Source organism: Phyllostomus discolor, chromosome X, assembly GCF_004126475.2.
Source record: "Phyllostomus discolor isolate MPI-MPIP mPhyDis1 chromosome X, mPhyDis1.pri.v3, whole genome shotgun sequence".
Lineage (NCBI taxonomy): Eukaryota > Metazoa > Chordata > Mammalia > Chiroptera > Phyllostomidae > Phyllostomus > Phyllostomus discolor.
Window position 1 is genome coordinate 40888397 of NC_050198.1, and position 15577 is coordinate 40903973.

The window sequence follows — 15577 nt, forward strand, 5'->3', positions numbered from 1 at the left end:
CTGTAAATGACACATTTTTTCCATTCAAATTCTGAGAAAAATGGAGACCTACTCTTCCTCTAGGCCAGTAGAAATAATTTAACTGATTATTTTAAATCTCTAGGTTTTATGTGTTGGTTTTATGTTTCATGGGTTAGAAAATCCTAACCCAACCCATTTAAGACTCACCTAAGTCACCACATAATCAGCTTCCTCTTATCACTGTGATTCTGTACTTTATCCTTTAATTTCTGGCTCCCATGGAATTCCCTTTCTTTTAAGTTTGGCTATGCATTAAACTTCTTTTGTTGTTCTTTTAACATTTCCTTGTTTTTGTAAAAGAAAAGAACCATCCTTAACTCCCAATCCACCATGTTACCATATGACCCCATCTTTTAAATTTCACTATTAATTTTTTTAAAGTCTAATTAACACCTGTAACCAAAGCCTGTGGTCATAGGGCTACCAGAGAGTTGGAGAGTACAGACAGCAGAAGGACATTTATGTTAGCAACAAAGGGCTGCATAACTCATTAACTTTATCTAGATCAAATTAAAAACTGAACTGCTTACCATCTGAAATATCATGTACAGTCAGGATAAATTTTGCATATTCATAAGGAGGGTTCTTATCATGTTCAATGTTTCCTCTTTTTAAATGACAGCAAAATTCTATATGATTTCCTACTTAAAAAAAGATACAAAAAAGTTACATTTGTACTTTACCATATTATTTTGGATTATTTCAGATGACTACTGTCTTAGACTAGATTTTTCCAGAAATGTTTTCTTTCCATGAACATTACCACTTGCATAGCTATCTATGTTGTACCTATAGAGTGGGTTACCAGCTAGAACATTATTTATATAACACTAATGCAATTATACAAAAGCTGAAGTAACTAGGGTTCATAATAAAGTACAAGATTTAATGTAGAAGAAATGTTTAACACTATAAATATAATTTGTAAAATTATATTAATTCAAATTAATATATAATTACAAGCTATACTAGATCTAATGTATTTATTTTTACTACTCTTCTGAGTGATAGTTACCAATTTCTTAAAATCTAAAAACTTACTGTTTGAAAAAAATAATCTATACCTGAGTTTGACAAAGGAAGTTTGAGACAAATCTTTTGGAAAACTTCTCTTTTCTCTTGATCAGGCAGAAGGCTTAGTAATGTTTTACCCACGATCTCATTCTCAAGAAGGAAAGAGAGAGAGAATAAATTTCTGATATGTGTTACTACTATTCACTCTCCCTATCTGCTTACCTTCAGTAAGCTTATTATCTGTCTGACTCACCCATCCTATGGTTATACTCATTGTACTTTTTAAAGTCCCAATGCACATTACCCCTCTCTGTAACTATCACCTTTTATCTTTCTTTTGCATTCACGCAAGTAACACATTTCTGCAACAATCATGCCATCCACTGAGACCTCCAGTCCATTCTTATCACATTGTCACTGGGCATTATCTATCTCAAATTGTCACATCCTTCCCTACCCAGCTCATATTACATAGTTAATCACTATAATCACTCCCACGTGCTTTTTCTCTCTGACATAGTTGCCTTGAAAAATTCAAACTCTGGTTAATTACAACTCTTCATCTAACCTTTACCTTCACTTAAGCAACTGAATGTATATGGAGAAAAACCCACAAACACTCTGTGTATTATTTAAAATGGGCACTTAGCTCTGCCTAGAGATCATTCCACATTTTTCTAGACAATCCATTCTCCTACTCTTCAAGGTAACTACTTCTTGCCTTTCTATTTTTCAAACCTCCAACCCCCATCCTTCTTATATTCATCTGGGGATCTTGTTTCAATGAAAAACAAAGGAGAAAGGCAATTTCAGTATCACCCTGCCACTAAATCTACCAACTTATCTGTTCCTGTGGCCAGATACCTGCTTTTCCTCCCATTTTAATGAATAAGATTCTACCTATGTCTGGTGGACTGCCTCTCATTCCCTCTCAACTTTTCAAGGACATCATTACAGAAAATTTCCCTTACCCTTGCTACATTATCATGCTCTCTCTCTCTCTATTGGGTATTTCACATGGTATGCAAATGCTATATCAGAGATGCTGTAATAATATCTGTTATCTCAAAAACAACATAAAATCCCCAAATCCAAAACCTTCCTTCATACTACATCCTCTCCTCTAGCTCTATTTCTCTGGTCTACATTAGAACAAAAATCCTTGAAAGGAACTATATGTGTGGTCTCTCATTTCTTCATATCTCACTCTCCTATGAAATCCATTCTAATCATATTTTTATCCTAACCATGACACTTTTGTAAAGATCACCAATGACCTCCACACTGCCAAATTCAATACTCAATTCTGAACCTTCATCATACCTAACATCTCAGCATTTGGTAAAATGGATTCTTCCTTCTCCCTTGAAACACTTTACTCAGCTTCCAGGACACCATACACATCTGGATATCTTTCTGCTTCATACTTTTCTTTGCTAGATCTTTTCCTCTTCCTAACTACTTGGCACTGGAGTATCTAGGGCCTAGTCAATGGACCTCTACTCTTACTATACTGTCTTCCTGAGTAGTCTCTTCCAGTTCCACATCATTAAATGCCACCTATCTGTTAATGACTCCCAACTTCTCATTTTCAGTCTGGACTTCTCCCTCAATTCTTCTACATAACTCAATTTGAATGTCTAATAGGATTTCAATTTTAAGATATCCAAAACAGTGCACTTGATCTTTTCCTTCACAAAACATGTTCCTCCCTCAATCTTCCTTATTTCAGTAAATGGCACCACTCTTTACCAACTTGATTACCCATGACTTGCCTTTTTTCTCTCAAACACCAAATCCAGTCCATCTGCAAATTCCGTTGGTTCTAGTTTCAAAATACATAATCACTCTACTTCTCAACACTTGGTCTAAGCTATCATCTGTACCTTGAATTACTGAAAAAACTTTAACTGGTCTTCCTGCATCTGCTTCTGCCATACCCTGATCTCACTCCATTCTCCACAAAGCAGCAAGAATGATCCATTTAAAACATAAGTCAGACTCCTGGTCAAGATGGTGGAGTAAATAAGTATTATGTTAAGCTCTTCCCACAACCACATCAAAATTAAAACTAAATTGTAGAACAACTACCCTTGAGAACTACCTGAAGACTAGCTGAATAGAATTCCTATAAACTAAGGATATAAAGAAGAAGTCATGCCAGACTGGTAGGAGGCATGGAGATGAAGGAAGGGCAGGTCCCACACACAGGTGTGCTGATTAAGAATCAGAAGGGATATATTGACTACAGAAGTGCCCCCTGAGGAACAAAAGGTCCCAGCCTGACACCAGGCTCCCCAGCCAGAAACACCAGTTCCAGGAAGAGGATTCACCATAACATATGGCTCTGGAAATCAGCGAGGATTCCATCTGGGTGAGATGGAGGACAGCTAGAGTCCCAAATGTCCCTCTGAAAGGGTCCCTACATGAACTTACTCAGTGACAAGACTCACTTGCTCTGAGCTCCAGTGCTGGAGCAGCAACTGAAAAAGCACCAGGGACAAATGGGGCAAAACAGAATTATGGGCTACAGGGCAAGCACTGGAGGGGCAGCTGTCCTCAGACCAAAGCTTTGACAGGGACCATTGTTTTTTATTAAGCCCTCCCACCAAAGATCTCACAGATGGGCTCCATTGTTTCTTTGCTGAGCACCCCCCTCATCCCAGTAAATCCCAATCTCCATCAAACTTGCCCCATTCTAGCCCAGACTGACCCTCTTGCAAACAGCTCTTCCACACAAGCTGCCAGCCTTGGCCCATTCTGGGAATGTTCATAAAATCTCTCAAAGTGTCATAAACCCCAAAAAAGCAAGGGATGGCCTCAGTGTGTCCTTTACCTTTTGCTAAGCACCCCTGGCAATAGTGGTAGTCATTCTATATTTGCAGCATAGACTCTCACAGGGCACATTCCATATTCAGCACAGGTATCCACCAACAACAGATCACTTTCTAGCTCCTACCAGGTGGCCCTGGGACATACATGGGCAATAGCTCACCTGGGTTCACCCAAGCCCTTTCCAACAGGCCCCAGGTAGCTGGCTTCAGACCACAGCAGAATACCACCCAATTAGCTACACTAATTATATACTTAAAGGGTGAAACTGGCAGGCACCAGACACTCGTTATAGTGAATCCCACAATGTGGGCTCAGCTCCTGCACTATGTTCATCTGCTGTAGTCATGGCCAGACCTGACAGCCAGTCAGCCTGAGGGTCAACCCCACCAACTTATGTGTCAACAGTAATCAAGGCTCAGCTACAACAGGATATCACACACAATCCACACAAGGGTCAATCCTGAAGCACTTTTCCCATCTGAACTGGAAGACTGAGCTCCTGGGCCCCACATGATATCTACTACATAAGGCCATGCTGCTGAGCCTAGGAGATGTAGCAGATCTACCTAATATAGATAAACACCCCCAAGAAGGCAGCCAAAATGAGGAAACAAAGAAATATGTTCCAAATGAAAAAACAAGACACTATTACAGAAAAAGAACTAAAATACATGGATGCAAGCAATTTACCAGATATAGAGTTCAAAACACCATTTTTAAGGATGTTCAATTACTTTAGGGGAAGAATAGATGAAATCAGTGAGAATTTATACCAAAAGATAGAAACTATAAAAAAAGAACCAGTCATAAATGAAGAATACAATAGCTGAAATGAAGAATACATTAGATGAAACTGACAGATTACATGAAGCAGGGAATCGAATCACCAATTTGGAAAAAAATGAAGCAGAAAACAACCAATCGGAAGAAGAAGGAAGAAGAAAAAGGAAGAAGGAGAAGGAGGAGGAGGAGGGGGAGGTAAAAGAAGGAGGAGGAGGAAGAAGGAGGAAAGGAGGAGGAGGAAGAAGGAAGGAGAAGGAAGAAGAAGAAGGAGGAGAAGGAGAAAAGAAAGAAGGAGGAGGAGGAAGAAGAAGAGGAAGAAGAAAAAATAAAAAATTAGAATAGTTTCAGGGACCTTTGGGGCAATTTCTAGCATACCGACATTCTCATCACAGAGGTACTAGATAAAGAGAGACAGTTAGGAATTGAAAACCTATTTCAGGAAATAATGACCGAAAATATCTCTACCCCGGTGAAGTAAAAAGACATACAAGTTTGGGAAGCACAAGGAGTCTCAAACAAGATGAACCAGAAGAGGCCCATACCACAACACATCATAATTAAAATGCTAAAGGTTAAAGGTAAAAAGAGAATATTAAAAGTACAAAGAGAAAAGCAATTAGTTACCTACAAGGGATCTCCCATAAGGCTGTCAGCTGATTTCACAACAGAAACTTTGCAATCCAGAGAGATTGTCATGAAGTATTCAAAGTGATGTAAAGCAAGGACCTACAATTAAGATTACTCTATCCAGTAAGACTATCATTTTGAATGAAAGGAGAAATAAAAAGCTTCCAAGACAAGAAAAAACCAAAGGAGTTCATCACCACCAAGTCAGTATTACAAGGAATGTTAAAGGGAGTTGTTTAAGGAGAAAATAAGATAAAATTATACATCAAAAATGGAAATAACTACATACATATTTATAATTACTTTAAATCTAAATGAATTAAATGTTCCAATAAAAGGACATAGGGTGGCTGAATGGATAAGTATTAAATAAACAAGAACCATACATAAGCTGCCTACAAGAGACCCACTTCAGATCAAAAGACATACAGACTGAAAGTAAAGGGATGGAAAAATACATTTCATGAAAATCAAAATTTTAAAAACTGGAGTAACCATACTTACATCAGACAAAATAGACTTTAACACAACGCCTATTAACAATAGCCAAGATATGAAAGCAACCTTTGTGTCTACGAACAGACAATTGAATAAAGATGTGGTACATATATACAGGGTGGAGCAAAAGTAAATTTATAGTTGTGAGTATGCCAAAGTTTATTCTTGCATTATTATTTATTAATTATTGTATTATTTTCCATATGAACAACTGTAAACCTATCTTTGCCCCACCTTGTACAATGTAATGACTGAGCCATAAAAAAAGAATGAAATCTTAACATTTGCAATATGAGTGGGCCAAGAAGGTATTATGCTAAGTGGAATAAGTCAGAGAAAGAAAATAGAAGATGGTGGAGTGTGTGGAAATCACACTGACCTCCTCCCAGAGCCAATCTGGAATTACAACTCAATTGTGGAGAAACCACCCCGAACAAACAACTATACAATAGCCAGAGAGAAGCCCTATAACTTCAGACAGACAGAAGAACCAGCTTTGTCACAAACCTGTCTGGTAAGGAGTGTGGTAGAGACTCAACAGGGTTGGCTGGGCACCCACAGGCAGCAGCGACAAAGGGATAATTAACCAGCCAGTTGGATACCCCTAAGAAGAATGGGGTGTAAACCCCAAGCTAGGATTCCCAGGATAGAGCACCAGAGACCCAAAAGTACACATATAACAAACATCAGTGAAAAGCAGCAGGGCTGCAAGGACATACAGTTGGAGGTGAAAGAGCTGTTTAAAGGGCCAACACACAAATTTTCATTCATAGCCATTTACCCTGGGCTCTGGCAAAGGCAGGGGCAGAGAAGGCTGGTGATGCCTGAGGAGAGACTAAGGACTGAACCTTTGGGGACAGAACTGAGAGTAGATGCAGGGATCCTGGTGCTGAGTCATCCTCCAGACAGCAGCAGCCATTGTGTTCAGGCAGACCACCCTCCTCCAAGCAGCAGCAGCCTGAGGGAAAATAATAGCCCCAACCCCAGGAGGATCTCTGCCCTGGCCCTGCGGTGCTTAAGGCTGACTGATGAGTGCAAAGTGATCAGATTAAAACTGAGGGAGACAGAGATAACAGATAACTGGCAAAGGGGAGGCAGAGTGGACTAGAGAGACTTTAGGAGAGAGAGGGGACAGAGCCCTTAGGGAGAGAACTAAGAAAGTAGCCTCCGGGGTCCCAGAGCTGAACCAACCCCCATATGCAGCAACCATCCTGCTTAGGCAGACCACTCTCCTCTGAGAAGCAGCAGCCTGAGGGAAGCAATAGCCCCCACCCTAGGAGGGATTTGGCCCCACCCTACAATGTTTAAACTTGACTGCTGAGTGCAGAGTGACCAGATTAATGATTGAAGGAGACAGCCAAATAACATCACCAGAGGCAGATCCAGAAAGAAAAAAAAAAAAAGTGGTAAATACAAGAGGCTACCAAGTCAAAAGCCACTGTGCTCTCCATGATTTGCAATATTTTCTTTCCTGCATAGCTTTTTAACATTCACTTCTTATCCAGCAAGTTTGTACATATTAAGTCATTAGATTTTATACTGTAGTGTATTTCACTTCACATATTTTGCCCCTCCTTCCTCTTACCAATTTTACCTTCCTCTTTCCTCACATTATTTTCATTTTAAATTTTGTTTTCTCTCTTGATACAACTTGTTTCCATTCTGCACTATTTCTCCCCCATCCAGACACACAAAACCCATTTTCTTGTCAAGGGTCATCTTACATCCTTTTTCCCTGTTCTTGAAAGTACCAGCGTTCTCTCTCCACCTTTAACAATCTTTACTAGTTGGTTGTGGGTAGTGTAGTTGTTGTTGCATTGTTTGTTTGTTTGTTTGTTTCAATTGTATCTGTAGAGCTTCACTAATTCTGTATTTCAAATATCAAACTTTACTGGACCCCTCTCCTACTCCTTTTCTCATATCAAATTTTAATTTTGCCAACAACTTTGCTTGTTGTTTTGGGGGGTTTTTTGGCTTCTATTTTGTCTTTCTTTTATTTCTCTTTCATCTTGCCCTTTTATTTTTCTTTATTCTCTTTTCCTTATATCAAAATTTTTAATTGTTCCTTCTCTTAGCCTGGTTTTCCTTCCTCACTCTTAGTTTCCTCTCCCTCTATACTTTCAAAATCACTTCCCATCTCTCTAAACATCTCTTAGACTTTTCTTTGTTCTTTTCCCAATTATTCCCATACCACCTATATTAATTTTAACTCATTTGTTGTTGATAGTACTCTGATGGAACTTTCTCTCCAATTTGGCTCCTATATTTTTATTAATTATTTAATATTTCCTTCCTTTTTATTTCTCTCTCTCACTTTATTTTATACTACTTTAATTTCTGTTTAACCTAATATTATACCCTTCCCTTCTCATGCTCAAGTCCATATTCTTTTCTTAAATATTTTAGTTTTATATTTTTAGAGAGAAGTGAAGAGAGGGAAAAAGAGAGGGAGAGGAACATCAATGTGTTATTGCTTCTCATGCAACCCCCTACTGGGGACCTGGCCTGCAACCTAGGCATATGCCCTGACTGGGAATCAAATTTTCAACCCTTTGGTTGGCAGGCCTGCTGGCAATCCACTGAGCTACACCAGCCAGGGCCATTACAACATCTTCATTCCCTTTTTTATTCATGAGGAAAAATTTACCTTCTCTCTTTCCACTGTTCCAATTCCCAACTGTTATTAGGGCCCCTCCCTCTACCCTCTCAAAATAATTTTTCTTTCAGTAGGTTATCTCATATCTGCCCTCCTTTCATATAATAGTCTTAATCTCATTACTCCCTTATTAATACTGGTTCATTTGCAGTTGATTGTGGGTGTGTGTGGGAGGGGAAGTTATATTTGTGGTAGTGGGTTTTGTTTGCTGGGCTTTGTGGTTTTGTTCTGGCAACACCTGCACATCAGCACACAAGATGTGATGTGCAGAGTGACCCTCACTCAACCAGCTGGAGGGAAGAACCTAACAAAGACAGACCCAATAACAATCAAAACTCAATTACATCCAAATAACCAGCATAAAAGGCATAAAAGGTATCTTAAGAGCATCAAGTTCAGGTGATACAGGAGACTGCACCACTGAATCTCACAGGTCTCTGACTATAGAAGTTCACACTACAAAGTCAGAAAGTCAAAAGAGATCAATTTAAGAAGCAGAAGCAAACAAGAAGAGTCTCACAAATAATGGGAAGACAAAGAAAGAACTCCCAATTGAAAAGAAAGGAGGAATATTCAGAAAGAATGCTAAATGAAGTAGAGGCAAGTCAACTATCAGATATTGAGTTCAAAACAATGGTTATCAGGAAGCTCAATGTGCTCACTGAATTATCAAAAACTGCAGGGAAACTATGAGGAACTAGCTGCAAATTATAGCAGCACATAAAAGGATATAGAAACAATCAACAAGGGCCACGAGGAAATGAAGAATACAGTTTCTGAATTAAAGAACACAGTACAAGAAATCAAAAGCAGGCAAGGTGACACAGAGGATTGAATCAGTGAGCTGGAGGACAAGGTAGAAAAAATCACAAAAAGAGCAAGAAAAAGAAAATAGACTAAAAATAACAAAGAGTTCTTAAGGGAAATGCAGGAAACATGACACAAAATAATATCTATATAATAGGGACACCAGAAGGAGAAGAAGAAGAGCAAGGTATAGAAAACTTGTTTGAAAAAGTAATGATGGAAAACTTCCCTAATTTGATGAAAGAAAAAGTCACACAAGTCCAGGAAGCAGAGAGGGTCTCAATGAAAAAGAACCCAAAGAGGCCCACTCCAAGACACGTCATAAATAAAATGGCAAAATTTAAAGACAAAGAGAGAATCTTAAAGGTAGCAAGGGACAAACAGGAAGTAACATAGAAGGAGGCCTGATAAGACTAGGAGCTGACTTCTCAAAAGAAACACTACAAGTCAGAAGGGAATGGCAAAAATATTCCAAGTTATGAAAAAAGCAAAGGCCTGCAACCGGGACTCCTCTATCCAGCAAAGTTCTCAAATTGAAGGCAAAATAAGGAGATTTCTGGACAAAAGAGGACTAAAAGAATAAGGCTCCACGAAACCAGCATTTCAAGATATGCAAAAGGGAGTGCTTTAAAAAGAGGGAAAAAAAGAGTGTGAGAGAGAAAGGAATGCAGGTACAAAGGAGGTCAAATGGCAATGAATAAGCACCTATCGATAATAACCTTAAATGTAAATGGATTAAATGTTGCATTCAAAAGACATAGGGTACCTGAGTGGATAAGAAAACATGACCCCCACATATGCTGCCTACAAGAGACCTACCTCAGGACAAAAGACCTACACAGACTGAAAGTGAAGGGTTGAAAGAAAACATTCCAAGCAAATGGGCAGGAAAAGTGAGTTAGGGAAGCAATACTTATACCTGACAAAATAGACTTCAAAACAAAGGACATAAAAAGAGACTCTAAAGGACACTTCATAATACTCAAGGGAAGGATCCATCAAGAAAACATAAACATATAGGCACCCAACAAAGAAGAACCCAAGTACATAAAGAAAATTTTGGAGGTCTTTAAGAAAGATATAGACAGCAACACACTTATACTAGGAGATTTTAACACCCCATTGTCAAAAATGGATACATCTTCCAAATAAAATATCAATAGGAATATTTTGGTAATGAACAATGCCGTAGATCAAATGGACTTAACTGGTATATATAGAACCTTTCATCCCATAAAAGAAAAATGCACATTCTTTTCAAATGCACATGGCACACTTTCAAAGATAGACCACATGATAGGACACAAAACAAGCCTAAAAATTTTCAACAAAACTGATATATCAAGCATCTTATCAGACAACAAGGGCCTGAAACTAGAAACCAAACTAAAAAAAAAAAAAAAAAAAAAAAAAAAACCCCCAAAAAACCCAACATAATGGAGATTGAACAGCATGCCATAAAACAATGAATGGATCAAGAATGAGATCAAGGAAGAAATAAAAAAAGTTTCTGCAAACAAATGAAAATGAATTCACAACAACCCAAAACTTCTGGGACATAGTGAAGGCAGCCCTGAGAGGGAATTTCATAGTAATACAGGCCTACCTAAAAAGATAGAAACATTTCAAATAAATAGCCCAACCCTACATCTATGAGAACTAGAGGAACAACAACAAACAAAGCCCAGAGCAAGTAGAAGGAAGGAAATGACCAAGATCAGAGCAGAATTAAATGACACAGATACTAAAAGAACAATTCTAAGGATCACTATATCCAGGAGCTGGTTCTTTGAAAACATAAACAAAATTGACAAGCCTTTAAGCAGACTCGTCAAGAAAAGAGAGAGGATTCAAATGAACAAAATCAGAAATGAAAGAGGAGAGATTACAATTGATACCACAAAAATACAAAGGATTGTAAGAAATTACTATGAACAACTATTTTCAAAGAAATTTGAAAACCTAGGTGAAATGGATAAATTTCTAGAAAAATATAATCTTCCAAAACTCAATGAAGAAGAAGGAGAAAGCCTGAACAGACTGATAATAGCTGACAAAATTGAAGCAGTAATCAAAAAACACCCAGCACACAAAAGTCCTGGACCAGATGTTTCACAGGAGAATTCTAAAAAGCATTTAAGGAAGAGCTAACCCCTATACTTCTCAGACTACTACAAAAAATCCAAGAAGATGGAAGACTCCCAAACTTTTTATGAGGCCAGCATCATCCTAATCCCCAAACCTGACAAAGACACAACAAAGAAAGAAAACTACAGGCCAATATTGCTGATGAACATAGATGCTAAAATCCTCACAAAGCACTGGCAAACCACATCCCACAATATATCAGAAAGACCATACACCATGATCCAATGGGATTCATCCCAGGGATGCAAGGATAATACAATATTTGCAAAGGATTTACAATGCAAGGATTTACAATATTTGCAAATCAATAAACATAATACATCACATAGACAAAAGAAAAGACAAAAATCACATGATCATATAAACAGATGCACAAAAAGCATTTGATAAGGTACAGCACCCATTTATGATAAAAACACTCACCAAATTGGGAATAGAGGGAGCATTCCTTACCCTAATAAAGGCCATATATGAGACACCTACAGCCAACATCATACTCAATGGACAAAAACTAAAAGCTTTCGACTAAAATCAGGAACAAGACAAGGATGTCTGCTTTCACCACTTCTATTCAGCATAGTATTGGAAGTCCTAGCCACAACAATCAGAATAAATAAAAGGCATACAAATTGGAAAGGAGGGAGTAAAACTATCATTGTTTGAAGATGACATGATAGTATACATAGAAAACCCTACAGACTACACCAAAAAACTCCTCAATCTAATAAGTGAATTTAGCCAAGAGTGGGATACGAAGTCAATATTTAGAAATCAAAGGCATTTTTGCACACCAACAATGAAATGGGAACTAACTGTACGGGAAAATATATTTGCCAATGATATCTCAGACAAGGGTTTCATCTTCAAAATATATAAAAAACTCACACGAGTCCACTCTTGGAAGACAAACAATCCAATTTAAAAATGTGAAAAGGAGCTGAACAGACACTTCTCCAAGGAGGACATACAGAGGACCCAGAGGCATATGAAAGGATGCTTAGCCTCACTAGCCATCAGAAAGAGGCAAATTAAAACCACAACGAAATAACACTTCACACCAGTCAGAAAGGCCATCATAAACAAATCAACAAACAATAATTGCTGGCGAGGTTGTGGAGAAAAGGGAACCCTACCGAGTACGTTGTTGGTGGGAATGCAGACTGGTGCAGCTACTGTGGAAAACAGTATGCAATTTACAAAACAACAACAACAACAAAAAAAACCTAAAAATGGAATTGCCTTTTGACCCAGCAATTCCACAGCTGGGATTACACCCTAAGAATCCTGAAATACTAATTCAAAAGAACCGGAAGCAGCCTAGGTGCCCATCAATAAATGAGTGGATCAAAAATCCATGGTACATTGACACAATGGAATACTACACAGCAGAAACAAAGAAGGAGCTCGTAGCCTTCATGACAGCATGGATGGAACTGGAGAGCATTATGTTAAGTGAAGTAAGTCAGGTGGTGAAAGACAGATACCATATGATCTCACCTATAAGTGGAATCTAATTAACAAAACAACCAAGAAAGCAAAATATAACCAGAGACATTGAAATTAAGAACAAACTAGCAGTAACCAGAGAGAGAGGAGAGGGAAATAGCAGGGGAAAGAAGGGAAAGGGTCATCAATGAATATGTATAAAGGTCCCATGGACCAAGCATAGGGCAGTAGTATTGAAGGTGAGGTGGGGATGGGTGGGGTGGGGGAAAGTGGTGGTGGGAAAATGGAGATAACTGTATTTGAGCACTCATAAAAATGATTAAAATAGTTATATGTAGATTTTTTATTACAGGTGTCAGCAATCCTAACCTCCATGTTGTTCAAGGGTCAACTGTAATTTGCTTAATAGCTCAAAACAATTGTGGACATTATATAAATATAATCAACCATGGACATAAAATACACTTTTTTTCACTATAAAGTGCAAAATATGACCAAAAAATAAAAAAAAGAAAATACCATATGATTCCCTTTATATGTGGAATCTAAAAAATGAAATAAACAAACTCATGGATATAGACAACAAATGATACTTTACCAATGGGAGGGGATTGGTGGTTGATTGAAAAATGTGAACAGATTAGTAAATACAAACTGGCAGTTACAAGATAGTCTTGGGGATGTAAAGCACAGCATAGAAAATATAGTCAATAATACTGTAATAACTAATGATACCAGATTCGTACTGACTTATGAGAGGATCACTTTTTAAGTCATATGGATTTCTAATCACTATGCTGCACATCTGAAACTAATACAAAATAATATTGAATGTAAACTACAATTGAAAAATAAAATTAGAAAAAATTTATTGAAAAATAAAACATAAGTGAGTTCAGGCTATTCCTCTGCTCAGCATTTTCTACTGGCTACCAAAGTCATTCAGAGTGAAAGTCAAAGTACTTACAATGGCCTTTACAACTTTATATCCTGGTTCCTTGTAGCCTATTGACCTTCGTCCCTCCCACTCTGCCTCTTCTTCACTGCATTCCATATACATTGAACTTCTTGCTCTTATTCAAATACAAGCAAATAATCTTCTTGAAGTCCTATCTGCTGTTCATTCAATGCTTAACACTCTTTCCCAGATATTTGCAATGACTTTCTCCCTTACTTCTTCCAAGTCTTTATTCAAAAGTATTTTCAAAACAGCACCAATTCCCTCACATTTCCTTCTGCCTTTTTTTCATAGCACTTAATCATTACTTGACATTATAGTCACATGTATTTATTTATCTGTTTATATTCTGTCTCCCTCAGTAAAATGTAAATTATATTAGAAAGAGACGTTGGCTGTCTTATACACTGCTACATCTTCAACACCTAGATCACAGCTTGGCACAAGTGAGCACCCAATAAATATTCGTTAAATGAATTAGTAATATTGTACCATGTAGGTAAAATATGGCAACACATGGATAAGTAGAATATCAGACATTAAGTTAAGTAATAAGCTTTTAATGTGACAGGAACAAAGCAATAAACAAAGTATTCTTTGTAGCTGAATCATGGCCTTGGGTGATGAACCACAAATTCAAATGAATTTTAACTGATTCATATTAATAACCTACAGTCAAATTTCAAAAATATACTTTTCCTGGTTCATTTGTATAAGCCACCTTATGAGTTGGCTAATGCTCAAATTAGAAAATTGATTCTGTCTGAATTTTTTTAAAAGCTTGACTTAATTCAAAACAGAAATATTACCTTAATTTAGAAAAAAACATTATGAAATAGGCAATAAATTTTCACAATGAAAGCTACATATTTTTCATTAAACAACTTGTTCCACAAAAATTATTTTATTAGCTTCATAATAAAATAAACTTTAAGTACCAAACCAAGTTACCTCTGATTAGTAGAGACCACTCATTCATTCCTCTAACACATTAATTAACAACTGTTCCTTGCCAAACATTTTGCTAGGTACATTCACATAATCTAACTCACTGAATACCCTTTGAGAGGAAGAATTATTCCTTATTTTATTCACAAGGAAATTAAGGCATGTCCAATTATCGAGAGGTCACAAGTTCAGAGATGAGATTCACACCCAGCTCCATCCAACTCCATGTCCATTGTTCCTTTTACTACACCAACAGTGCCTGGCACCAGGAGCAGCTGATTTGCTAATGGCCCAGTTTCTGCATTTTGGAAATTCTACATAAAATAGTTCATTAATTTTATTACTGAATACTCATGAGGATTAAAAAAGATTAATCTGATATGAATTCTAATTTCAATGAACATGTAGTTCAGTAGGGCAGATGGGACATGCACAAATAATTATGTGATGTAAAGTACAAAATAATACATTAAGAGATGCAAAGTGCTATGGCTCACTAGTTCTCTAATTAGTAGAAGAATGTGTCACTTAAAAGAATTCAAAGTGAGTATCTTCTGATAGTGTACATTCCATTGGATGGAAATGGTAGCAATGAATTTCTTATTAACTAAGTACATTCTTTAAGAAAGATAACAAGGACAATGAATGACTTATAATTGACCACCAATTGAACTAAAAACAATGGACATAATGATCATTCCAGTGACCCTTCTGATAGCTGAATAAAGGGTAGAAAGCTGAAAACATTATTAACATAATGTTATTTTTAGATATCTTTGGCATTTGCTCTTATAACACAAGGCAGAAAGATCAAGATACTAGAGGGTAATGAAGCA

At 37.3% G+C, this 15577-nt stretch overlaps 1 protein-coding gene across 2 annotated transcripts in view; it reads right to left on the reverse strand.

Annotated features, from left to right (window-relative positions):
* LOC114505158 (vacuolar ATPase assembly integral membrane protein VMA21) overlaps window positions 1–15577 on the reverse strand; it is a 226465-nt gene that overhangs the window by 86026 nt on the left and 124862 nt on the right. Inside the window, exons 6-7 of one of the 2 annotated variants that reach the window (XM_036017005.1) lie at window positions 1086–1185; window positions 552–665 (exon numbers count right to left, since the gene is read on the reverse strand). The exons of the other annotated variant lie outside the window; for it this stretch is intronic. Coding sequence (XP_035872898.1) covers window positions 552–665; window positions 1086–1185 — 214 coding nt within the window. The remainder of the gene's footprint in view (window positions 1–551; window positions 666–1085; window positions 1186–15577) is intronic. 2 annotated transcript variants of the gene reach the window in all.